This window comes from Schistocerca americana, chromosome 1 (genome assembly GCF_021461395.2).
Source record: "Schistocerca americana isolate TAMUIC-IGC-003095 chromosome 1, iqSchAmer2.1, whole genome shotgun sequence".
Lineage (NCBI taxonomy): Eukaryota > Metazoa > Arthropoda > Insecta > Orthoptera > Acrididae > Schistocerca > Schistocerca americana.
In genome coordinates this window covers 1,254,491,152-1,254,518,903 of record NC_060119.1, presented here as the reverse complement: position 1 = coordinate 1,254,518,903, position 27,752 = coordinate 1,254,491,152, and the positions used below count along the sequence as shown (strand labels likewise).

The 27,752-nt window shown below is 40.2% G+C and overlaps 1 protein-coding gene across 1 annotated transcript in view; it reads left to right on the top strand.

Moving 5' to 3' along the window:
* LOC124598711 (maternal embryonic leucine zipper kinase-like) overlaps positions 1-27,752 on the top strand; it is a 425,764-nt gene that overhangs the window by 33,076 nt on the left and 364,936 nt on the right. The window contains exons 3-4 of the mRNA XM_047136020.1: positions 18,890-19,040; positions 19,326-19,589. Coding sequence (XP_046991976.1) covers positions 18,890-19,040; positions 19,326-19,589 — 415 coding nt within the window. The remainder of the gene's footprint in view (positions 1-18,889; positions 19,041-19,325; positions 19,590-27,752) is intronic.

Genomic DNA, 27,752 nt, shown 5'->3' with positions numbered 1-27,752 from the left:
AACTGAGTCCCTCCGGACGTGGTGACATTTGTTTTCAACTCCTTCAGTTCTTTCTCTTCACCAGGGATGCTTATTACTGTGCCGTCCACATGGCAGTCTGTTTGATTGTCAAAAGATTGCATATTTGTACAATTCTCTTCCGTGAACAATTTCTTGAACATGAAATTTAAAACTTCAGCTTTTGTTTTGAAGGTATGATGGTTGTAGTAGTTGCATGATTTGCTCATAGATTTTTTCAGACGTACAGATCTCTACTAACATTTGCTTGTCATTTGCAAGTTCTCTTTTTAACCAAGAGTGCAACAGCCTCTGCTTCCCCAGCAGTTTCCGAATCTTGTTATTAAACTATGGTGGGTCTTTTCTGTTGTTAATCCGCCTACTATGCACATTCTGTAGACCTCGATTTACAATATCCTTAAACATTGCCCGTAATTCCTCTATGTCCATGTAGCCAGAACTAAGTGATGTCAATTCACTGTCTAAGTGAGATTCTAACAACTGCTTATCTGAACTTTCTAGTGGGAATCCTGTACTAACTGTCTTTTGTCTTATTTATTAACTTCCAAAACCATAGTTGCTATAATGACATCATGATCGCTAGTCCCCATTTCTCTACTGATGATGTCAATAAGGTCCATCCCGTTTATAGCTACAAGGTCTAAGACATTTCCATTGTGTGTGGCCTGCTGCACTAGCTGCTCAACACAGTGTTCTTAAACAATCACATTTGGCTGTACACTGTTCCAGGAACTAGCAATCATGTCACAAGCCTGCTTCACATTGAAACTATAGGGATTGCTCACCTTCTTTCAATGTTTCGATCATGTGTTGAACTAAATGCAAATGGTGTTTTGTCTTAAAGTTCTTAATTATCCTTGTATTTAGTGGCTGAAGAATCAAAGTACAGCTCGGGGGGAAGAAGCATAATTCAATGTTCTTCAATGCTGGTATGTTGTTATGCACACTACAATTATCCACCAACAGTGCAGTTTTCTTATTCTTCAGATACATCTCTTTATCAATCAAAAACAGCCACTCACTAAAAATAGTACGTGTCATCCATGGTTTTCGATTTGCCTTGTAATTGACTGCAATAAAAGAAATCATATTTACAATACGACTGTAGCAAAACATTACAGCTGAAGCTATACTATACTGTATTAACTTATAAATTAAAGGAAGATAAAATAAAATGTATGTACCCTCTTACCTGGTAAGCACCGTGGGTTTGCTGATCGCCGGATCACCAGTGGTGTCAATTTATGTGTTGCTGACGTGTTGCTGCAGACAGGAATAGTTAGGCTTCCCTCCTTTACACTTTTATCCTCCAAAGGCCATCTTCTTCTCTGGCATCAGTTGATAAAACAATCCCATCTCATCTGCAATGTACAAGTTTTCAGGACTGAAGTTTTCTTACAGTTTACACACGGTGTTTTTCCTCGGAAATTTGTATCACTTAAAAGTGATGAATTTTCTTCTCCTGAAATTACTCTAAAATGATCCCATATCTGTCCTTAAATCTTTGCAACCATCCGTTACTTGCCTTAAAATTAGAACTGCCAAGCAACTTAGCGAAATCTGGGGCTTTTTGCCCCCCATGAATCATGACCTTGCCATTGGTGGGGAGGCTTGCGTGCCTCAGCGATACAGATACCCATACCGTAGGTGCAACCACAATTGGGGGGGGGGGGGGATCTGTTGAGAGTCCAGACAAACGTGTGCTTCCTGAAGAGGGGCAGCAGCCTTTTCAGTAGGTGCAGAGGCAACAGTCTGGGTGATTGACTGATATGACCTTGTAACACTAACCAAAACGGCCTTGCTGTGCTGGTACTGCGAATGGCTGATAGCAAGGGGAAACTACAGCCGTAATTTTTCCCGAGGGCGTGCAGCTTTACTGTATGATTAAATGATGATGGCGTCCTCTTGGGTAAAATATTCTGGAGGTAAAGTAGTCCCCCATTCGGATCTCCGGGCGGCGACTACTCAAGAGGACGTCGTTATCAGGAGAAAGAAAACTGACGTTCTACGGATCGGAGCGTGGAATGTCAGATCCCTTAATTGGGCAGGTAGGTTAGAAAATTTAAAAAGGGAAATGGATAGGTTAAAGTTAGACATAGTGGGAATTAGTGAAGTTTGGTGGCAAGAGGAACAAGACTTTTGGTCAGGTGAACACAGGGTTATAAATACAAAATCAAATTGGGGTAATGCAGGAGTATGTTTAATAATTAATAAAAAATAGGAATGCAGGTAAGCTATTACAACCAGCATAGTGAATGCATTATCGTGGCCAAGATAGACACGAAGCCCACGCCTACCACAGTAGTACACATTTATATGCCAACTAGCTCCGCAGATGACGAAGAGATTGATGAAACGTATGATGAGATAAAAGAAATTATTCAGATAGTGAAGGGAGACGAAAATTTAATACTCATGGGTGACTGGAATTCGAAAGTAGGAAAAGGACGAAAAGGAAACATAATAAGTGAATATGGAATGGGGGTAAGGAATGAAAGAGGAAGCCGTCTGGTACAATTTTGCACAGAGCATAACTTAATCATAGTTAACACTTGGTTCAAGAATCATGAAAGAAGGTGGGTAGCTTTGAGAGACAAAATAGTGAGGTAGCAGAGGATCAAGTAGGTGTAAAGGCGAGGGCTAATAGAAATCTTTGGGTCACAGAAGAGACATTGAATTTAATTGATGAAAGGAGAAAATATAAAAATGCAGTAAATGAAGCAGGCAAAAAGGAATACAAACGTCTCAAAAATGAGATCGACAGGAAGTGCCTCGGGGAAGATTCCATAGAAATGTTGGAACACTTGAGGCAATACTGGCCCAACGACTTATCTTAGAAAATAGAGTAAGGAAAGGCAAACCTACGTTTCTAGCATTTGTAGACTTAGAGAAAGCTTTTGACAGTGTTTACTGGAATACTCTATTTCGAATTCTGAAGGTGGCAGGGGTAAAATACAGGGAGCGAAAGGCTATTTACAAATTGTTCAGAAACCAGATGGCAGTTATGAGTCCAGGGGTATGTAAGGGAAGCAGTGATTGGGAAGGGAGTGAGACATTGTTATTGTCTATCCCCGATGTTATTCAATTTGTATATAGAGCAAGCAGTAAAGGAAACAAAAGAAAAATTCGGAGTAGGAATTAAATTCCATGGAGAAGAAATAAAAACTTTGAGGTTCGCCGCTGACATTGTAATTCTGTCAGAGACAACAAAGGACCTGGAAGAGCAGCTGAACGGAATGGACAGTGTCTTGAAAGAAAGATATAAGATGAACATAAACAAAATCAAAATGTGGATAATGGAATGTAGTCAAATTAAATCGGGTGATGCTATGGGAATTAGATTAGGAAATGAGATGCTTAAAATAGTAAATGAGGTTTGCTATTTGGGGAGCAAAATAACTAATGCTGGTTGAAGTAGAGAGGATATAAAATGTAGACAGGCAACGGCAAGGAAAGTGTTTCGGAAGAAGAAGAATTTGTTAACATCAAGTATAGATTTAAGTGTCAGGAAGTCGTTTCTGAAAGTATTTGTATGGAGTGTAGCCATGTTTGGAAGTGGAACATGGACGATAAATAGTTTGGACATGAAGAGAATAGAAGCTTTCGAAATATGGTGCCACAGAAGAATGCTGAAGATTAGATGGGTAGATCACATAACTAATGAGTAGGTATTGAATAGAATTGGTGAGAAGAGAAACTTGTGGCACAACTTAACTAGAAGAACGGATCAGTTGGTAGGGTATATTCTGAGGCATCAAGGGAACACCAATTTAGTATTGGAGAGCAGCGTGGAGGGTAAAAATCATAGAGGGAGACAAAGAGATGAATACACTAAACAGATTCAAAATGATGTAGGTTGCAGTAGGTACTTGGAGATGAAGAACCTTGCACAGGATAGAGTAGCATGGAGAGCTGCATCAAACCAGTCTCTGGACTGAAGACCGCAACAACAACAACTGATGGTATTATTTGTAATCTCAGGCTTTTGAAAACAATGTAGTTTTTTGTTAGGAAATTCTGTGAGCTATAATTTGTCTAAAAAACGAGATTGCATATAAAATATTTGTACAGCCCATTATTGAGTTTTGCTAAAGTGCATATCAGGTCAGACTACCCGGAGACATTGAGTCAATAATAAATTGGGTGATGACAGTAATCAAGACTGGCAAAAAAGTGTAACATAAACATTGAATAATCCTAACTGATGGTTGCTCGAAGAAAGATAGTGTACATACTGTGAGAAACTGCTTAGAGGACTTTAGACACTGTTCCAGGCCAGAAACTATCGATATCCTTCATCCCCTTACATATATATTCCGAAAGATCGTGCAAATAAAGTTGTGTGAATAACAGCTCGCATAAAGGCATGCGAGGAGTCATTCCTCTCACACACTACTGTGACTGGATTGGGAAGAAACTCTAATACAGTGTGCAACAGGAAGCACGTTCTGTCACACACTTCAAGTGGCTCACGGAGTGTTGATTTTGGTGCAGGTGTGGATACTTATTATTAGTAGATTTTCAATTGACTTAGTTGTAAACCAGTATGTGTCTAGTAACAGTAGTAGCATATGTTCAATTGTAAGCTGCAACTGAAAAAAAATGAAATCTAAGAAAAAAATAAAGACTGGAATTTGTAAATTAGATCTCTGGTTCACATGCAAAGGCTACTAGCAGCAGTGACAAAATCATTCTAAATGTAATGCAGGAGAAAATAAGAACTGAATACAAAGCTGCAAAATTTTAACTAACAAAAGCAAAACAGTGGAGAAAGATGGAATGAAAACAGCATAATGGCTTCCTCTCTTTTGCCAACCTTTCATCTCATGGCAGCATTTTCACCCAACATCTTAAACCTCTCAGCGGGTTCCCAACTCTTTTGTGAGTGTATATGTTTTGAGCATGGGGCGTGAAGGTATAGCAGCCTTACTTCCTTTCCTTTGCTGCTCTTTCCCATGGAGGCAACCTCTGATGTCAACCTGGCTATTACCTCAGTTCTGCTTTCCTTTCTTGGAATAGTCTTTCATTCAACACCATTTGGCTGAAGTAATTGGTGGTCCTTTTATGGGTTTGACCATTTTTCAAATTTTTCTATAGTGTTGACTGACTGTGGAAGAACAGTGGTTACTGCAAGCAGTGCTAAAGGTTATCCATGCAAATACCTGCGTACACTCTTATTTGCACTTCAGAGCCAATGCGGTAGCCAGTCCAACATGGTTGGGTCATTACGTGTCGTTTTAGTTGTGTTCCCTTACAACACAGGGATAACACTGCTATGCCCGAGATGCTAGCTCCCCGTGCATGCCAAGGAATAGATGCGAGTCTTCCTGGGGGCTCCTGGCAACAGCCATCATGCTAGATAGCTTTTGCTGTGGCTAGGTGGCACGTGGGTGGATTACATGACATCAAAACAATGGCAATTGTGATCTGGCCATCTGATCACAGATGTATAGAAATTTCAATGTGAATAGCTATAACCGTACTGCTTTCCCCATCCTGGATACCCTGTGAGAAGAGGGACAAGCCAGATGTCTAGAAGCAAAACAATTTATATATACTTAGTGTGTACTTGAACTGGTAGGGATACTTTCATTGTGATGAAGCCATTACTTTTCATGGAATATTTTGAAGATAAATTTAGAGAAGTTCAACTGTTAGGAAGGATGTACAATGCAAGGCTATTGATTAAAGCCTCTTCTGCTGCACAATCTACAGTTCTTCAGACATGTGAATGTATGGGTAACATAACAGTAACCATTGCCTTACCCAAGACTTCTGATATGTTGTAAGGAATAATTTTCCACCTAGACCTTAAACCCCAAACGGACAAGGAGCTACAGGCTAATTTCGAGTGGCGAGGCAAACATTTGATCCAATGTGCCCAATAAGGTCCTAATGTTAACAGAATAGGTACTGGTGCCTTTATCTTAGCCTTTGAAGGGAATGTTCTCTTGGAGAAAGTAAAGGTCATAGCATATAGGTGTGATGTGAGACTTTATGTACTACCACCAATGCCTACACTTTGAGCATACGTCATTCTGCATCGTGGCATTCTCAAAGTGCAGAAACTGTGGTTGATTACTCCTTGTAAACAGCCACCCACCTTTTTTCATCATTTGCAAGGAACACAGTGCCCCAACTTCACTGATTTGCCCGATTTTCAAAAAATAAAATAAAATACAGGTATGTAAATCTATTGGCCGCCTGTCGTACACTGAGGCACGTGAAAAATATTAATGCCTACATCCTGTTGACATGACATCCACTTATGTGAAAGTCATAACCATCACTTCCATAACCTCAATTTTTTTTTAAGCCAATTCTCCCACTGCCCTCCCCTCTTGTGCTTCCTGTCGCACTGTCTTCAGGAACCACTTTTGCACCTATATGGAGGAGCAGCAGCTTCCTCCTCTGGTGTCCAAAGGTGACAGAGTTCACTCTCCTACAACTTTCCCTGGAAACTCACTGATGAGAAGCCTGATGACAGCCAATGATATTCATCTCTCCCCATGCTTATTGCTGGTAAGACTGACTCGGCATACTGAAAAGTCTGTACAACCTTCAGTGAAATTAAAAGTAAGGGCGGTAACTTTAAGAATGTGATGGGAGTTCCAAAGTTAAACACAGAGGAGAGAGTGGATTGATAGGAAGAGTACATTGAAGACCTTTGTGATGGGAGAACTTTTCTGATGACATGATAGAAGAAAATGGAGTCAACAAGGAAGACATCAGGGATCCAGTACTAGATTCGGAATTTAAGAGAGCTCCGGAAGACTTGAGGTCAAATAAGGCAAAAGGGACCGACAACATTCCATCAGAATTTCTAAAATCTCTCGGAGAAATGGCAACCAAACAACTATTCAAACTGTGTGATTGATGATGTACCATCAGACTTTTGGAAAATATAATACACAGAATTCTGAAAATAGCAAAGGCACGATCAGCATAACATCTCATGCGTCCAAACTGGAGTACAGAATAGTACAGTGTACAGGACATTGGAAAATAAACTTAAGGGTCTGTTAGATGACGACCAGTTTGGCTTTATGACAGGTAAAGACACCAGAGAAGCAGTTCTGACTTTGTATCTTATAACGGAAGCAAGAATGTAGGAAAACAAAGATACGCTTGTAGAATTTGTCAATCTAGAAAAAGCATTCAACAATGTGAAAATGTGCAAGATATTTGAAATTGTGAGAAAAATAGGAGTAAACTGTAGGAAAAGATAAGCCATGTACAATGTGTACAAGAACCAAGGGAGGGCGATAAGACTGGAAGATCAAGAACAAAGTGCTTGGATTAAAAAGCATGTAGACAGGGATGCAATTTTTTCCTCATACTGGTCAATCTATACATCAAAGAAGCAGTGACGGAAATAAAAGAAAGTTTCAAGAGAGGGATTAAAATTAGCGTTGCTATTGACAGTGAAAATGAAGAAGAATGACATGATCTGTTGAATGGAATGAACTGTCGATTGCGTACAGAATGTGGATTGAGAATAAACTGGAAAAAGACAAAACGAGAAGTAGCAAAAATGAGAATAGTGAGAAACTGTAATATAACATGGCAAACATGTTTTTGTGGGTGAAGTTTGGGATGTTTATCGTTGTTTAATGCAAGAAAAATGATGATTAATATACCGCGTCATATTACGGATATCCTTCACCAATAAAATAATACGTATCTTGTGTAATCCGGGATGCTGCTTCTTAATGCTGCGATAGGTTCATCTTGATGTTACTGCATTGCCACAAGGGAATCATGAAATGGTAGAAATAAGTTTCAGTACTAATTGTTCACAGAGAATTTTATTCTGCACGCTAGATGTTTGATGGCGAATATACAGTGTCTGACTACATGCTGTTGAAACAGAATTTGTTCCAAGACTGACCTATGCAGGCGTGCAAATTGCCTCTATTTGTAGGGTTTTAAACAATCTGTCATTGTATATATTGAATGTTGGATTTATACAATTAAAGGTTTTTACATACATCTTCCCAAATTACATAGAAATTTACATGAAATAAAAGTGAATAACTTCATACAAAGATAGGAAAGAATTTGTTTCTATTAAGACTATAAATTACATGTTTTATTGTTGCAACAGTGTATTTTGTTAATTTGCATACATTACTTTACTGACTTAAAAGAATATAGTCATATCCTTTTCAGGTGAACAGAGCAATTACTTTCATTGAATAAAAGGGCTAGATTCAATTAATTAAATTTTGTATGAGTAAAATTTTACATTTCTATATGGTCATAAGTACAGGTCTGTTAACTAACACCAATTAAAACATGAATATGCTTAATTCTGACTGAAAAATCATGATGTCATATTTCTATTAGGAATACAAATAGGTTTTTCTTTATCTAACAGCATAAAAATAGCTCTCTTGATGACTACAAATATCGGAACTTTAATCATTAATTACTCCTTAATTACAGTAGCAAATTTTATTCCTACCATGTGCCTGTAGTTTGCATTGTGTGTAAATTATGATGGTACAGTAGTTTTTAATCCAACATGTTTCCTTCATTCTATATACTGGTGAGGCCCAATGTAAACAACGTCAAAACACTAGTTTAAATTGGTGTAAATTACTAAATTACCAATATTCCATATATGCCCTCTGCGGGAGAGTGGAGACGAGATTGGAATAGGATACAGGATCCCAAAAGGTATTGTGGTATTACAAAACTTAAAATTAGTTGGCACGAAGTAGGAGTTACGGAATTCTGCTACCTTGAAAGCAAAATAATCCATGATGGAGACAACTTGCACAGCCTTGTTGATGCAATCTGACAGCGGGCGAAGGTAACTGCAGAGGCTTACAACTGCCAGTTGGCTCTCCAAAGCATCTAATGTCATAGTTGGTCCATCTAGCAAGGAAGCAACAGGATCACCAAAAATGGCCACTGTCACAGAGATCACTGAATGATCATGTTATAGGTGTCCAAGTTAGGCGTAAAGGAGCCAAGAGGAATTGTCACACCACAGGATCACTGCCTGTCCCGACAGGGCGGAACCAGATCAGTGAGCATTGGTTCAGAATCCGTCATTGTGAGGGGATCTGGTGCCTCTAGGGTCACTGGAGTAGTCTTGTCCCAATTCTTCTCCTCTCCTCATCCTCCTTCACAACATTTCGTGGCCAGGATTCTTGGGAAGGCCTACCTTTACATACTGATTTAACTATTTGGTATCCTCAAACTTTCTCTCTCTCTTCATCATGTGACTGCAATGTTGGCATGTGCATCTGAAGTATTGCCGTCAGCATTTGGCTGCTGTTGAATCTGATGAGAACAATCCTATCCCTGAAAAGTTCACAGTGGCTCATATTCTGCCCCACTTTCCTATTCATAACAAATCTTATTTCTGTTATGCTATTTTCTGCTACTGGTGCTATTACCCTAGATTCGCCTGAGCAGAAATCCTTATCTTCTTTATATTTCACGTCTTTGACTCCCACTATATCTAGGTTAATCCTCTGCATTTCCCTTCTAAAATTTTCTAGCTTTCCTGCTACATTAAGACATATGACATTTCATGGCATGACATACAGAACGTTATCTCTTTCTCAGTGATTCCATCTTTTTCTCATGGTCACCACCTACTTGGCAGTCCAATATTTTGCCAGTGGAGAGATCATCATGACACTTTGTTTCAATTACAGACCACATGTCCTGTGAATAAACATCATGTGTTTTTACAGCAGTAATTTCAATTACCTTCTGTTTCCTCAGGCTGCCAATCATTGCTGATCCTTCCACCTCCTTGATTTGGTTCCCACCCAAAAGCAAGTGTGTCCTGGACCTCTGTCTGCTCCTCTGCCCTCTTTGACAAGGTTGTTGGCAGAGCAAAAGTGATTCCTTATGTCAGAAGTCTTCTTCGCAATTGCTGATGATTTTTATTCCAAAGTTAAGAAATGGTTGGATTCGAACCGGGGACCCATGCCATTTTGATTACTGTTCAAATCCAACATCTCTCAACAGCTACCAACTGATTAGCCTCACCAATGTGCTCTGCAAAGTGGTTGAAAAGATATTTGCCTGCAGATTATACTGGGTTCTTGAGTCTGGGTGCCTTTTGTGCCCTTATCAGTGTGGTTTCCAGGAGGGACGATCTGCTCTTGACCGTCTGGCTAGGTTGGAAACTGCAGTCCTACAGATTTTTTCTAAACGCCAGCACCTTCATAGCAGCAGTTTGACTTACACAAAGCATACGACACCACTTGGTGCTATAACATTTCCTTACCCTCATGACTGGGGCCTTAGAGGCTTCCTCTCAATTTTTGTCAGTTTTTGTCCCACCATTGTTCCATGTACAAGTTGGTATTTCACTGAGCTAGCCACAGGACCAAGAGAATGGTGTGCCACTGGACTCTGTCACGAGTGTTATGCTCTTCCTCCTTGCTGTCAATGGGCTAGTGACCATGGGTCGCAGTCACCCCTGTGCTTTATAGCAATGACTAGTGAATAACCTCAGTTGAATGCCAGCTCCAAGGTGCCATCTGATGGGCTCCAGGGTGGACTCTTTCCCATGGTTTCCAGTTCTCTCCTGCAAAAATGCGAGTTGTGCATTTCTGCCATCATAGCGAGGTCCATCCTAATCCAAAACTCTGCTAGGGTACCCAGTACTGGAAAGTTGTTGTACAGTCGTGTTTTGTTGGGTCTTCTTGCTCTTATTTAGTGCTTATATCTGACAGGTTTCAACTACAGGCTCACCATCGTGTCCTGTTCTGAGCATCTTCCATCTGTTAATATGTTTGTCCTCTTCTAATGTCATCCACCATACCAATTCTCCTCCATCTCACCCTTTCATTCCTTCCACTTTTTATTCTATATTCTTTATTGCAGACATTTTCTACACAGTGTATGTCCCAGCCCAAGGTTTCCTCCTCTTTCTGATCACCTCCAGTAATCTTCTTTCCTCCCCTATTTACTTCATTACTACCTCATTCTTAAGTCTTGTCAGTCCACTACACATTGAGCATTCTTCTCCATAGACACATTTCAAAACTTCCTAAACATCTTTCTTTTTAACTGCCCATGATTCACTGCTGTATAACACTACACTCCAGACAACATTTAGCAATTATTTTCTTCAAATGTTGAATGGTGGGTGCTCTTTCATGCCTTGACTACATTGGAGCAGGACTGGGACGACACCTGTCACATGCAGAGCCATGGGGACATCCACCTGCTGCCTTACCTATTTCTCTCCTTTTGTTTTCATTACTCGTGGCCCAACTGATGCCCATTACATTTTTAGCCTTCTCACATTTAATTAACTGAATCTGATAATTAGAGGACATTCTTTGCTCTGTAACCATCTTCACCCTTCATCAATATGGCAGGGGTCAGATTTGGGGGGGGCTTTTCTTGCCATTGGATGAGCCATGGGAGAGGCCTCGTGTGCTCTGACCTACATACCGACCCAATCTATACATGTTCCCATAAATTGTTTCTCAGCTCTGGCATCAGTATTGTCTTCAATACCTTGGTCTTACCCCACCTACATAGCTTGGAGTTGTCACTAAATCCAGTTAACTTTCCCTGGATTGAGAGACTGATGACGTTGCTGTTTAGTCCCTTAACCATCAGTCAGTCAACCAACCAATCAAGCCAACGTCCAGAATTGTTTGTTGGATATATTCGAATCTCTTATATCTATCTTACGATAGACTGGGGACAATTGCTATTACTATTTTTTTAATAAGTAGTGTGAACAAAATCTTCACTTACATTTGCAGGTTTTGAATTCTTTGCTACTGATTTCAGTGATACACTGTAACCCAAAATACACAAGTGAACACATTTTTTGTTCCACCTGTACATAAATGTAATTAATAAAACTATCTATGATTATTCGTAAAGCCAATCATACAATAGTTCAAATAAATTAAAAAAAAATCATGTTTCATATGTATCGTATAATAAGCAAAGTGGCAAAAACATAAAAAAAGTGGAAGCTACGAATTAGTGTCAACCAGTAAGCCCGCACCCCCAGTTCTTTAAAGAATCTAATTCCCATGTATAAAACTGTTTCAAACATCTGATTACTTTACAAATGAGTTAATGTGTTAAATATTTCTGTTAAGCACGTAAGAAAGAAAAACACTTTAGAAAAGGCTCGAAACTGTGTGTAAAGTTTACTAGAAGCCACTAAGTGCTCTCATTCTGAAATACTTGATGAATATAGTCTGGGTAATTTGCAGCTTGTAATTGTTTTGCTTGACCTATCAGGAGTGTCATAAAATGCTAAATGGAGCCTTCTATCACCCACCAGACTCATCTCCTGATGTAACTGAAAACTTTAGAGAAAACCTCAGTTCACTTGTAACGTAGGTTTCCCAATCATACTGTAATTCGGTGGAGACTTTAATAATCTGATAATTAATTTGCAAAATTACAGTTTTTTTAGTGATGGACATGCTAAGACATCCTGTGAAACATTACTAAATGCCTTCTCAGAGAGCTACCTAGAACAGATAGTTAGGATCCCCATTCATGGTGGAAACATATTAGATCTAATGGCCATAAATACATGTGACCTCATTGAGACGCCCACATCGAAACTGGTATCAGTGACAACGCGGTTGTGATAACAATGATTACCAAAGAACAAAGGACAAATAAAACAAGCAGAAAGATATATATGTTGATTACACTGGATAAAAAAATCGATAGCGTCATACCTCAGTGAGGTACTTGGAACTTTATGCGCAGGGCAGGAGCTTGTAAAGGAACTATGGTGCAAGTCTAAAAGCGTAATTGACCATGCAATGGATAGATGTGTACTCAGTAGAACAGTTCGTAATGAGATTACTGCACAACAGATGTAAAACAAATGGAAGGGCTACTGATAGCGAGATGCAGAATGAAACGCGTTTGGCGGTCAGGTGAGTGATGGATGCATAATGCCTTCAGTGACCACCATAGCAGAATATTGTCAAGTGATCTTTCACAGAACCCAAAGAAATTCTGGTTGTACACAAAGGCTGTTAGTGGCACCAAAATTAGCATCCAGTCTGTAGCAAATGATATAGGAACTGAAATGAGGATAGTAAAGCAAAACCTGAAATGCGTAACTGCAATTTCAAATGATCCTTTATAAAGGGAAAACTCAGGTGAATTACCCCAGTTTAATCCTCGTGCCACTGAAAAGATGAATGAAATAAATATTAGTGTTAGTGGTGTTGAGATACAGATGAAATCATTAAAATTGAACAAAGCCCCAGGCCCCGATGGAATCACTGTCAGATTCTATACTGAACCTGCAGCTGAGTTAGCCCCTCTTCTAATTATGATGTATCATGGATCCCTGGAACAAAAAACCATGCCCAATTCTTAGAAAAAGGCACAGATCACACGTGTCTACAAGAAGGGTAGTAGAAGTGATCCACAAAACTGTCCAATATCCTTGACATCAATTTGGTGCAGAATCTTAGAACATATTCTGAGCTCAAACATAATGAGGTATCTAGGGCAGAATAACCTCCTCAATGCCAACCAGCATGGATTTCGAAAAAATCGGTCATGTGAAATCCAATGTGCACTTTTCTAGCATGACATAGTGTGAAGGCTTTGAATCAAGGCAACCAGGTAGATGCAGTATTTCTTGATTTCCGAAATGCACTTGACTCAGTACTGCACCTATGCTTATTGTCAAAAGTACAACCATATGGGGTATCAAGTGAAATTTGTGAGTGGATTGAGCACTTTTGGTAGGGAGGACACAGCATATTATCTTGGATGGAGAGTCGTCAGATGTAGAAGTAACTTTGAGTGTGCCACAGGGAACTGTGTTGGGATGCTTGCTGTTCATGTTGTATATTAATGACTTTGACTTTGCAGACAATATTAATAGAATCAGGCTTTCTGCAGATGACGCAGTTATCTATAATGAAGTACTATCTGAAAGAAGCTGCATAAATTTTCAGTCAGGTCTTGATACGATTTCAACATGGTGCAGAGATTGGCAGCTTGATCTAAATGTTCAGAAATGTAAAGTTTTGCGCTTCACAAAACAAAAAAAACATAGTACCCTGTGTCTGTAGTATCAGTAAGTCACTCTTGGAATTGGTCAACTCATACAAATACCTGGGTGTAACACTTTGTATAGATATGAAATGGAATGATCACATAGATTCAGTTGTGGATAAAACAGGTGGTGGACTTTGGTTTATTGGTGGAATACTGGGAAAGTGCAATCAATCTAAAAGAGAGATTGCTTAAAAATCACTCATGCAACCACTTCTGGAATATTGCTCAAGTGTGTGCAACTATAACAGATAGGATTAACAGTGGATATTGAATGTATACAGAGAAGGGCAGCACAAATGGTCACGGGATTGTTTAATGGGAGATGAAGGAACTGATTTGGAAGGCTCTTGAAGGTAGACGTAAACTATCGTGAGGAAGTCAAGGTTCAAGAACTGCCTTTAAGTGATTACGCTAGGGATATACAGCAACCCCTGCATAGAAATCATGAGAATAAGATTAAAATAATTACTGCACACAGAGAGGCAGTCAAACATTCATTTTTCCCACGATCCATATGTGAATGGAACAGAAAGAAACCCTAATAACTGGTACAATGGGAAGTAGACCTGCCATGCACCTCACAGTGGTTTGCAGAGTAATGCTGTAGATGTAGCTTGTTTTAAATCTTTAACATAAGATTATAACTGTTAATGAATTGATTATGACTGTATTTAAAATCTTTAAAGTCAGTCAGTATGAAATATTTAGTCAAAATTTTATTTCCTCTGGAATCTATTAGATTGGCAGCCAGCAGGGACTGTGACCCACATCACCCATTTAGTAACATAGATAATACACTTCATTTATTGATTTGCAGTAAAATCTAATAGTTTTTCGCCCTCTGCCCAATCGTTCTATTTGTGATGAATCCTACTCCTATTACGCCATTTTCTGCTGTTGAGATTCTTCTAACCAGAAATACTTGTCTTCTTTCCAATTCACTTTGTAGACCCTTTCTGTTTCTAAATTAGGTTTTGCATTTCCTTTTCCAGATTTTCTAACTTCCCTGCCACATTCAAAATTTCGACATTCGACTCACAGAATGTTACCATTTTGGTGGTTTTTCTATCTTTTTCATATGGTAATTTCCTCCTGGCCAGTCCCCTCATGGAGGTGCAAATGGAGGACTAACCCATAAGCTTTTGCCAATTGAGAGATATTGTTACACTTTCTCAGTTACAGACCACATTTCCGTGGATAAGCAATGTGTTGTTAATATAGTGATTTTCATTGCCTTCTGTATCTTCATGCCATTGATTGTTGCTCATTATTCTGCTTTTTGGAACACGGTGGTGCATTATACTCCGGTCTTTTTATGAATATAAGTGAAAACCTGGAAGACCCTTCGAAAGCTTTGATGTTGGTGAGTCAGGTATACTGATTAAAGGCCCAAACAAAGCATGGACAGACAAATCCAGAGAGTAGTGAAACAGGGTTACAACTTTCCAGAAGGCATACACGGGATGAGGCTCCATGTGTGTAGTTCCTACACATCCAGACAGGTGACAGTGGTATTGCACCCAGATCTCTCTCACTCTATTGACCCATAGAAAGAATTATTGGCAAATTGCATTTGTTCACTCAGTACTGCCCTATGGCTTAATCTGAGGGGAAATGCAACTAAGGTCAAGAAGTACTTATCCTACAGAAGCATACAGTGAGGACATTAGGCAAAGTTGATTGCTGAACATCAGAAACCATGGGATTCGTAGACATGCTTGTCAATACATTTACTTCCTAATGGGATCTATCTTAAAAAAATAAGATTGAATTTAAGATGAATTGTAGAAGTCACTACCACAATACCGGAAATGACAATAATATTAAAATAAACATTCCAGGAATAGAAAAGACCGAATAGCAGAAGTGTCGAGTAGTCGACAGGTGCACACTAAAGAGAAAGGAAACTTGCTAGCTTTCAGGAGAAATCCTTTGTCAAGCTACAGTGCATGGGTGCAAGTAGTGCGCGCGCCCACACACACACACACACACACACACACACACACACACACACACACACACACACATCTGTTTGGTGAGTGGTCTCATTTACTCCTGTAGTATATGCATTTTGCCAGAACTTTCCTTGTTGTATTAACCCTCGAACTTCTTATAACATGAGTGGGTGTGCAGTGTACTGTGTAGACATTTAAAGAACAGCTGTTTTTATGTTAGCTAGGTAAACAGGTATGAGCGAAATCGCAGTTTGCTCTCAGTTTAATTAAACACCTATAACGTAAACTTACATGATATGAGGTAATTCATGTTTAATTAAACAATAATAAAATAAACTTTCATTGTGTCATTCTGCCGTCATGTGCAATTGCCACACCACAGTAATGGCCCACTTGAAGCATTAAACAGTGCAGTTGCATCAGTCCCAGCCAACCACTTAGTTAGTTGTTAATTATCTCATAGACAGCTGCCTCATTGTGGGATTGTGCCACTAGCCCAGAATCTTGGTGATTTCCTTGTTTTGATCGTAAATTTTTTCTCACCCAGCTCACTGCTTATTGTATTACTTCTGCTCACTTTGACGTATGACAGCAGAACTTACTGTGTTAGCTGAAGCAATAATGAAGAATAGGTACAGGCTCACAACTGTAAAACAACAATGGAATGTTACAGAACAGTGTTATTCATGGTTGATGCACTTTAAGCACAGGCACACCTGCTGTTAATATCCTTTATTATTATGTATCCCTATCTGCACTTCAGAATGGAGTATTATATTGTGCTTCAAATGTCATTAATAGTTAGGCAGCAGACATCAGTCGGGAAACTGTACATCGGCAGTAGTTCAAAAACAATGTAAACATAACTAGTCATATTTGTTTGGTAGTAGACAGAAGTACCCTGCAATGGAAGACGTATGTAATGTGATGGTTAGATATTGGATTACAAACGTTGTGAGAAGTGAGAGACCTGAATTTCCCCTGGCCTATACGATGTTCCAATAAATTATGGGAACGTAGTAGGGTGATATCATGACAACCACTGATATTTTGACAAGTGCACGCCCTGTTGTTGTTGTTAAGGCCTTGAAAATAACTGCATGTACACCTATTGAAATATCAGCAGTTGACAACAATGACATCCTGTGGCATTTCCATAAGCCGTTATGATTTTACGGTGAAGGTGGCAGGGGGCCCACATAAAACACTCACTACTACTTCATTGACCCGATCCGTATCTGATACAGGCACTTTTTGCTGTTGATGAACTTGGTGTCAATTTACATAGCTGTGCGCAGTGGTTAGACGCTGGACTCGCATTCGGGAGGACGACGGTTCAATCCCACTTCCGGCTATCCTGATTTAGGTTTTCCGTGATTTCCGTAAATCACTCCAGGCAAATGCCGGGATTGTTCCTCTCAAAGGGCACGGCCGACTTCCTTCCCTAATCCGATGAGACCGATGACCTCGCTCTCTGGTCTCTTTCCCAAAAAACAACAACATAGCTGTTTTTCGATCTGAGTAATTCTTCATTCCTTAACTGTCAGCAATGTAAGAGGGGCGTTATCTTTACAGTATGGATTACAAGACTTATTCTGTATTATGGCATACTGCTAATTTTGAATGTAATTTAACAAGCCACTACAACAGCAGTGTTTGACTTCTAGCTTCAGTCTGGTTGTAAACCTGGGGTTGGGCATTAGAGAGTGCTTCAGCCTCGTGGAGTGTGAAAGTAGACAGATTTGTTGTGTTTTGTAACATCATACGAGGTGCGGCAATAAAATAATGAGACAGATTTTCTTTGCAAGATGTGGCAACCCTGCAGGCTTGTGTAGGCACAATACCTTCGACCTTGGTCTATAAAATGCTTCTAGTCCAAGCGGCACATCGATGCGACTGCACAGTCGTGAGTTGTGCTGTAATAACACGTGTTTGTGTGTCTCGTCATGGAAATGGAACTGCATTATATTGCGCAACGGTATGACATTTCTTTTTGTGTTAAATTGGGTGAAAACGCGATGACAACTTACAGTAAGCTTCAGAAGGCTTTTGGAGAGGAGGTTATGTCAAGAGCTCAAGTTTTTCATTGGCATAAAATATTTAGTGAAGGCAGAATGAATGTTGAAGGTGAAGACCACAGTGGACAACCATCAACCTCATGGACGGATGTCAACTTGGCCAGGGTGCGTGAACTCATATGATCTGATCAAAGATTATCCGTGTAAATGATTGCAGAAGAACTGAACATCAATCGAGAAATGGTTCGTCTAATAATAACTGAAGATCTTGGTATGAGAAAGATTTGTGCAAAAGTCACGATAATGCGCCATCCCATACTGCTCTGTCAGTACAGCAATTTTTAACCTCAAAACAAATGTCAGTACTACCACAGCCACCTTAGTCATCAGCTATCGCTCTGTGCGACTTTTTTCTATTTCCAAGAGTCAAAATGGCGGTCGAGGGACACAGTTTTCAAACAACGCAAGATGTCCAAAAAGCTGTGATGAGGGTCTTGAAGGATATTACAGAAGATGAGTTCCAGCAATGTTACCATCAATGGCAGAAGTGCTGGAAAAAGTGTATGCAATCAGAAGGGAACTACTTTGAAGGAGACAATACTAAAATGACTAAAATGGTAAGCAAAATTTTTTTTTCATATCTGGCTCATTGCTTTATTGTCGCAACTCGTAAGCCCTAATAGCTGTGTACCTCAATCTGAATTATTATTAGGCTTACAATTACAGGTAGTACTTTATTGGAACAGGAAGAAACATTATCTGTCTGTTTTTGTACATTCATCTTTGTGTTTTCGTCTGTTCGGCATTTAAGAGTTACCTATGTTTTGTTTTTCCTATCTTGTGATTGAATAGGATGACCTTCCTAGAGTACGTCAAGAACTGGAAGCGTTGAAGAGGCTTTCACATCATCACATATGTAAACTGTATGAAGTCATTGAAACTGATACTCATATATTCATGGTAATAGAGTACTGTGCTGGTGGTGAACTGTTTGATCATATTGGTGAGTAGCGTAAATCAAAACAGATTATGAACTTCCAGTTAGAATTTCCATTTTGATACTGTTTCTCAAATTATTGTTTAGTCAAAACGTATAAGTTTATAATGGTAACATAGAAACCTCCTACATGGAATAAGTAATAAGAAAAATAGTCTCCCAAGCTTCCTTGTACCACAGGCAATTCTTACAAGCAACTCACACTCAGTGCATATTTTAGTATTCACTCTTTTGTGTTTTGTGTGACTGTATACAATCAGAGAATAACTATGTAAATATTTTCATTTGCAGTGGAACGCAACAGGCTGACTGAGGCAGCGGCTCGCTCTTTCTTCAGGCAGATAATCTCAGCTGTTGCGTACCTGCACGAGCAGGGGTATGCACACAGAGATCTAAAGCCTGAAAATATACTACTTGACAAGAATCAGAACTTGAAATTGATTGATTTTGGACTCTGTGCCAAGCCAGCAGGAGGCCTGGAGTCACACCTCTTAACATCCTGTGGATCTCCAACATATGCAGCACCAGAACTGATTCTGGGCAAGCAGTACCTAGGCAAGTAATGAAACCTGAACTTTTTTAACAGTTATGTAATATGTTTGTAAAATGAGTTGTAATGCTAACTGCCATATGACAATGTTCATCTGTAATCCTATAGCAGCATCACTAAATTGTTGTGTCTGTGATTTTAAAAGTGTTGTCTGTGCTTTAATACTGACTTGTGGAAAATTAAAAAAATGCAGCTATGTTCCCAATTCAAGTTTTCCTCACGTAATAGGCGATTTCTTTACTACTTAAGATGACTGAGGAGAGAGCAGGTTTTCCCAAAATATACTCAAATATATTTAGCGGACATGTCTTTTTACACCACTCTAATGCCCTGTCAGTGTAATTATTAGATTCTGCACTGCTTATTTCCGTCTCAACAAACACAAGAAGTGCATGCATACTGTTGTAGAGTGTGGCTCTGAACAATAAGAAGCAAGGAGATGGTCCTGTTTGTTCAACCTAGAGTCAGAGGGGGTGGGAGGTAACTCAGCCAGTCTCCCCCCCCCCCCCCCCCTCCAATTGCCATTGAACTCCTCTTTCTGCCGTAAGGGAGGACCAGAAGCAGTATCGAAGGTGGTATGCTCTTGCATTCCTCCGACCTTTGAATGGACTTACCCAACTATTGATTGGGGGGAGGGGGGGGGGTACAGTTTGATGTGTGGATTCTGAACCACAGTGCAACTTGGCACTTTTCACATGAAATACATTGCCAGAGGTGAAGGAAGTGCAAAGTAACTAGTGAAAATCATGGGACTGATCAGAGATCAAACCCAAAACCTTTGGCTCCTGTGTCTGGGACATTGTCACTGAGCCGCATGGAAGGATTATACAAGTTCCAAAAGCTAGAAGTAGTAATTTGTGCCATAAATGTTTTCACTGGCAACACAAGAAAATATCACCTTCAGATGCCAAGTACCAACCAGTTGTTTTATTTCCTTCTAATTTATAAATTTTCTCAATTGAATACTATTGTCTATTTTATTTCTGTAGATGAATGTTACATTGTGTAAAGCACCAACAAGATTTTCTGTTCTCTCTGTCACCTCCTTGGTAGATGTTGCCTTGAGGCTGAAAGTCTTCCTGAATGTTTGATGGTATTTACTACTAGCACTTGTGATCAGATTGGCACTCACAAATAACTAAACGATACATTGGCAGAAACACATGAATTGCAAAGCTGTTAAAACACACATTAATGACGCACAGTCCAGTAATCAAAGATAGTCCTCACAAGTCTCTGAACAAAGCGATTGTGGCACAAAACAATGCCCACATTTTCATTTTCAGAAACGTCACAGGCGGTGTTCACTCATTAATTAGTCGCACCGGTCAACAATACCTTGTTTGCGTGACAGTGATAGCCAGTGCCTCCTACCACTCACGACAAAATTCAGTCGAAATGTTCATTAACTTGAATTAATTACAAAAACAATTTGAAAGTTATTAGACATGAATGTTACTTGGTTTTTATGGGTGCAGGTGTACATATTTCTGTGAGCAAACTGTGCACATAGCTGTAGCATGAGCAAAAACCGGGAGTGTAGATGTTACAGGTTTATTAACCTGACAGGGAATGGGCACGACCTCTCCCCACATTGAGTGAGATCAGACTATTTAAAAACTGCTGTATAAATAAATTGTTATTTCAGAAATTATACAATCATTTAATAAACAGCTATACAAAATACCGCTATGCAGGAATGGCTATAAGTGTTGACAAAATTTTGGTCTACACAAAATGTTGTCATCTAGGAATTTAGAAAATTTTTACTGGTTCACTTTTTGCATTCGCAATAAGGTTACCCGACTCATGAGTACTGCTGCCATATTAAAAAAAAAATTATTTGGTGTAATGAAAAATTATTAAAAAAATTAATTAATGGCTTAATTAGTAAAGAGTATCATCTGACTCAGAAACAAATAGAACAACAAAAGCACAGTGAAAAAAATCAGTACCTAACAAGCCCAAGGATAAAATTGGCAACATAAATTTTGACATAATGGAATTTTCAATGTGTAGTTTCATACAAAATAAAATATTACTGTGAAGCTGGGATGCCAGTCTCTTTAATAAGTGTGTATTAGCTCACATCATGTTGGCAAAGTTGTATGATAGTAAGAATTTCAATTACCAATAGTTTCTGCTTAATGTGGCTTAAGTGATAACTAATTATTTTGTTAGACTTGGTGCAATTAACAGTATGATATTTAGCATAATTACTAGTAAGAGAATTTATTAATCAATGTCACTCCACACATGCAGCTATACAGCCAGATGCTGCTCAACAACTGACTGACTTAAAATCAGGTGCACAGCAGTTGTGTACAGATACACTGACTGGTATTATACAGCCATCATCAACTTTCCATGCAATCTTAATTTATAATAATAAACGTTAAGGAAAGCAAAATTTTGTCAATAAACAATGATAATGATGATGATTAATAATAATAATAAGCCAACATTGCTGTGCCGGAACGAGAGGCTATCCGCGCACTGAGGGATGATGCTGACTCCATGGTCCTCCCAGCAGACAAGGACAATGCGACGATGCTGATTGGCACAGTCAACTATCAACAGAAAATCTGCTCTTTGCTGAAGACCCAGCCTACAGGAAGCTTAACAAGGATCCTACCCGACGATGACCAGGAAAACCGTGGCGCTACTGAAGGACTCAGATTTACCAGAGGCAGTGAAGAAATGGCTGCATTCCAGGGCGCCATTGACACCGCGTCTGCATGGATTGCCCAAGGTTCACAAAGATGGGGTACCTCTAGGGCTGATTCTGGACACTTATCAACTCACACAGTTATGGACTGGCCAAATACCTTGCGACACTCTTAAAATCACTGGTGGGACACTGCATTCATCACGTGAAAAACTCGGCAGATTTCGTGAGAATACTGAAGGACATCCAAATACAGAGAGGTGACCCACTCGTGGGCTTCGACGTCACCTTGTTCATGAAAGTGCCTCTACAAGACACCTTGGCACGCCTTCCTTAATCAGCACTTCGAGCCTGAAAGAGTGAAGCTCTTCGAATATGCACTTAAGACCACCTACTTCAAGTGCAGTGTAGAGCATTAGGAACAAGTAGATGGAGTGGCCATGGGGTCTCCCCTTGCTCCAGGGATCGCAAATCTATATATTGGTGGTTCTACAAATATACAAATATATTGGTGGTTCTACAAACTGCTCACATTAAACTCAGGCACATCTTCCGCTATGTCGATGATACTTTTGTGATTTGGCAGCATGGCAGGCAGGCACTGGAGGAGTTTTTGGACCACCTAAACAGCATACATGAGAATATCACCTTCACAATGGAGGTAGAGGAGAATGGCTGTATTCCATTCCTGGACATACTGATTAGGAGGAAGGCGGATGGCATGCTGGGCCATTCAGTGTATAGAAAGAAGATGCACACAGACCTGTACCTCCATGCAACCAGCTGCCACCATCTGGCACAACACCAGTCAGTACTGACTGCCTTGGTACATAGGGCACACTTTATTTGTGACAAAGAAAGCCTCCCAGGTGAATTACACCACCTAAGAGAGGTATTTTGGAAAAATGGTTACAGTGAAACACAGATTGTAGGGCCTTCAAGAGGAGACAGGCTGCCAAATTTCAGAAAGAGGAAGAGGAAGACGAAGAAGAAGAAGAAGAAGAAGAGGAAGATAACAAGAGACTCACCTTTCTGCCATATTTGGGCCCCATGCCAGCCAAAATTGGGAGGCCACTGAGAAAATCGAACATAAATACCATCTTCCTACCACCGCCGAAGATGAAAGAGCTGCTGGGCTCAGCTAAAGACCCACTCAAACTCAACACAGCTAGCATATATAGCACTGCCTGCAAATGTGGTGTACAGTACATTGGACAAACACAGCTCTGCATCTTGAAAAGGTGTGAGAAACGCATCAGACATGTCCGACTTGGACAGAGAAATCTACTATAGCTGAACATAGTATCAGAGAAAACCACACCTTTGATTTCGAGAAGACCAGGGTGCTGTGCCGAGCCAGGAGCTATTTGGACAGTTTCATTAAAGAATCGATAGAAATACGGTCCACAAGAATCTTGTGAACAGAGACGAAGGTTATCAACTTAGTGTGGTCTGGAATCCAGCATTAGCCGCAGTATGCTGTGAATGCACCAAGAACCGTCCAGCTCGCGAGACGCGGCCGGAATGCTCTGAATGGTGCACCCGCTCCCGCCCCCCCCCCCCCCCCTGCCCACCAGCTCCCCTGGATCCAGCCTCCCATGGCCAGGTGGTGGGGGGCAATCCACAGGTATAAAGGGACCGGAATCTGCAAAGTCTTGGCACTTCGCTGGAAGATGATGAGTATGTCATTCATATAAACATCGCAGTTTGAAGACACCACCACCTGGCTAGAAGCCCGAGAACTCTTCACCAATAATAATAATAATAATAATAATAATATGAGTTTGAGTTTTACAACCATCACTCGCCACACATCTCGCTTGCAATCCAACCTCTCCTTCTGACATCTCCATTCAAAGCCTTCAATTGTCCAGGTGCTTGGTTCATCCTCTTGCACCATGATAAATTTGTTTACATTAAAAAATTTGTACTCTCTCTTCTAAACCTATAATAAAACAATTAAAAGATTTTTTTATGTATTTAACATTTGGTACTACTATATTACGATACACTGTGTAATTACTTTTATTAAGGAGGTGGAAGCTCACTCCCTACAACCTCAACTGGTTTTACGCAAAGAAAATTATCAATCAGTCACATTCAGTGTTATTTTGCCATCATAATGCTCATGTTTATCTCTGTGTGTAAAAATATGCCATTCAAAAATTAAGCTCTGCTTCCCATTTTCTCGCAACTCTCTCGCTCTTGTCTTCGTCCTGTCATGAGGATACCCATGTAGTTCAGTGGACAAGCCATTTTATTGCCTTAGGCATTGGTCAGTTACTGGTTACTCACAAGTAACTGACAATAGAAAGGAATTCCCAATAAAAGATGTATGAATATGGAGGACAGTGATGAAAATCTGAAATATCATAAACAAATAAAGTAGGACAGGGACCGAAAACTGTAATAGGCTATTCAGCAAATGAAGAACAACTCTTCCAAATGAGAGTCACGTGTTGGTGTAAATGAATATGGAATAGATAAATGATAAAGGTGCAGGAGATAAAGCATGTTTAAGTTAAAACAGAATGTAGAAATCAGGTGGCTAAGCTGGGTGAGAGGGATGTAGATAAGAGTGTACCAGAAAAGGAAGAATGGATACACCCAGCTAGTGGTGGCACCACTCACCGTGTGGTATGCCCACTAAAGAGCCTTTGCATCACTGCAAAAAATTTACTTGGGTTATTCAACCAACCACAGCACTCAACATTTAATTAAAATGAATACTCAAATTGCATTGTCACCGTAACTACATAGACATATGATATTTTGAAATATATGTAAGAACATAATTAAAATTAAAACTACATTCGATTGACAAATTTGGCATAGTGAAAAATTCAGTGACCTAAACAATACCGATTACCTCCTGGTAAGTAGCATCATAATGATCAAAAACCTATTCCTAGAGAGATGACGACAGTGGAAGAAAATCAAACAATGGAAAAACCAGGATGGAATGTAACAATACCAGAGAAGGAAAGTTGCTACTCACCATATAACAGAGATGCTGAGTCGCGATGGGCACAACGAAAAGATTCACGCAATTGTAGCTTTTGGCCATAAAAGCCTTTGTCAGCAGTAGACACACATACACACAAGCACACACACACTCTCGCAAACACAATTTGCACATACATCTGCCGTCTCAGAGAACTGGCAGTGTGGTTTCAGTTCTCTGAGACTGCGGACGTGTGTGCAAGTTGCGTTTGCACGTGTGTGTGTGTGTGTGTGTGTGTGTGTGTGTGTGTGTGTGTGTGTGTGCCGCTGACAAAGGCCTTTATGGCCGAAAGCTACAACAGTGGAAGAAATTTTTTAATAGATTGATAGGACAGTAGAACAAGAATGCAATGTGGGGAAAATGATTTTTAAAAACAGCACATCATAGCTTGGAGCCCTGTGTTCGCTGAGCATGATTCGCAAAGGATGTGAATCCTGCTAAGGTCACACATTCATTTGTCTACTGGTTTCTCAGTTCATGTGGTACTTTTTCCATCTCACTTTCACTGCCACCCACTTTATTATTTTCATTGCACAAGTTATCCAAAACACAGTTAAATCTTGACTCATTCCCACATTTCTCTTATATAATACATAAATTTCAGTGCACCATTCTTTTCACCCGTCAGGATAAACTTTTTTTGTGTAAAATTGCTACTTTTTTCCAAGTTGAGCCACTTGATAGACCTTCTTCAACATCCATCCATACTCTGTACTGAAGCACTGAAGGGTCTAGCACAGAAGTGTAGAGTACCGCCACTTGTACCACCAGAGGCATTTGTTTGTTTTGGTCAGAACAGTTCAGTGTTGGTCAGACAATCAGCAAGACAACTGCTTCCATTTATGCATCAGCACAGGCACGTACAGCATTTGTCTGTTAATTACTTTTATGAGCATCTAACAGGAGCGACTTATTTTCAAGTTATTCTGTGCTACTAGTTTAATTCTTAAAGTTCTTGTGTGTTTGTACACTTAATAGACACAGCTCCAGGCAGTGCTGGCTTTTGTCTCACATCTTGAGGCACTTGCCTGTGAGCCCCCAATTGGTCCACTACTGTGGCTGCTCCAGCTACTGCCCGCACTGAGGTTGATCATTTACCTGTTATCGACTTGGAGGTTACCACAAGGTGTAGCAGCAGGGAAAAACTTTCCAGGGGGAGGTGGGGGTTGAAAAGCCTGCATGGTTCATCTGCCAAACAGGTTTAAGGTGCTATCTGTGGCTAATAATGATCCTGAGCCAGATGCAGTCGCTTGTCTTGTTTTAGAGGAGTCCTCGCAGCCTGCAAGATCTGGGCTGTCATAAAGGGTGGGATTATTGATGGTTGGGAGCTCTGACGTTAGGTGAGTAATGAGCTCCCTTAGGGATGTGGCTGTCAAGGAGAGGAAGTAGTCCAGTGTGCACTCTGTGTGCATATCAGGGGGAGTGATCCCAGATGTGGATAACGTCTTCCTGGATGCCATGACCGTGAAGGTGGTATCTCATGTTGGTACTAAAGATTTGTGTTGCTCATGTGATTACTAACGAATTAACGATGTGTGTTGCTTTGGATCAGAAGAGATTCTCTCTGGTGTCCAACGGCTATCTGAGTTGGTAAAGATGGCCAGTCTTGCTTGTGAGATGAAGGCAGACTCACCCACCATCTGTAGCGTCGACAGGATCGTTTTCAGACCTTTGTTACAGAGGCAAATGGAGTGTCTGAATCAGAGGCTCGGACTGTTCTGTGACCTTGTAGGCTGCAGGTTCCTTGACTTGCACCATAGGATGGTAGGGTATCTACATCTACATCTACATTGATACTCCGCAAGCCACCCAACGGTGTGTGGCGGAGGGCACTTTACGTGCCACTGTCATTACCTTCCTTTCCTGTTCCAGTCGCGTATGGTTCGCGGGAAGAACGACTGTCTGAAAGCCTCCGTGCGCGCTCTAATCTCTCTAATTTTACATTCGTGATCTCCTCGGGAAGTATAAGTAGGGGGAAGCAATATATTCGATACCTCATCCAGAAACGCACCCTCTCGAAACCTGGCGAGCAAGCTACACCGCGATGCAGAGCGCCTCTCTTGCAGAGTCTGCCACTTGAGTTTATTAAACATCTCCGTAACGCTATCACGGTTACCAAATAACCCAGTGACGAAACGCGCCGCTCTTCTTTGGATCTTCTCTATCTCCTCCGTCAACCCGACCTGGTACGGATCCCACACTGATGAGCAATACTCAAGTATAGGTCGAACGAGTGTTTTGTAAGCCACCTCCTTTGTTGATGGACTACATTTTCTAAGCACTCTCCCAATGAATCTCAACCTGGTACCCGCCTTACCAACAATTAATTTTATATGATCATTCCACCTCAAATCGTTACGCACGCATACTCCCAGATATTTTACAGAAGTAACTGCTACCAGTGTTTGTTCCGCTATCATATAATCATACAATAAAGGATTCTTCTTTCTATGTATTTGCAATACATTACATTTGTCTATGTTAAGGGTCAGTTGC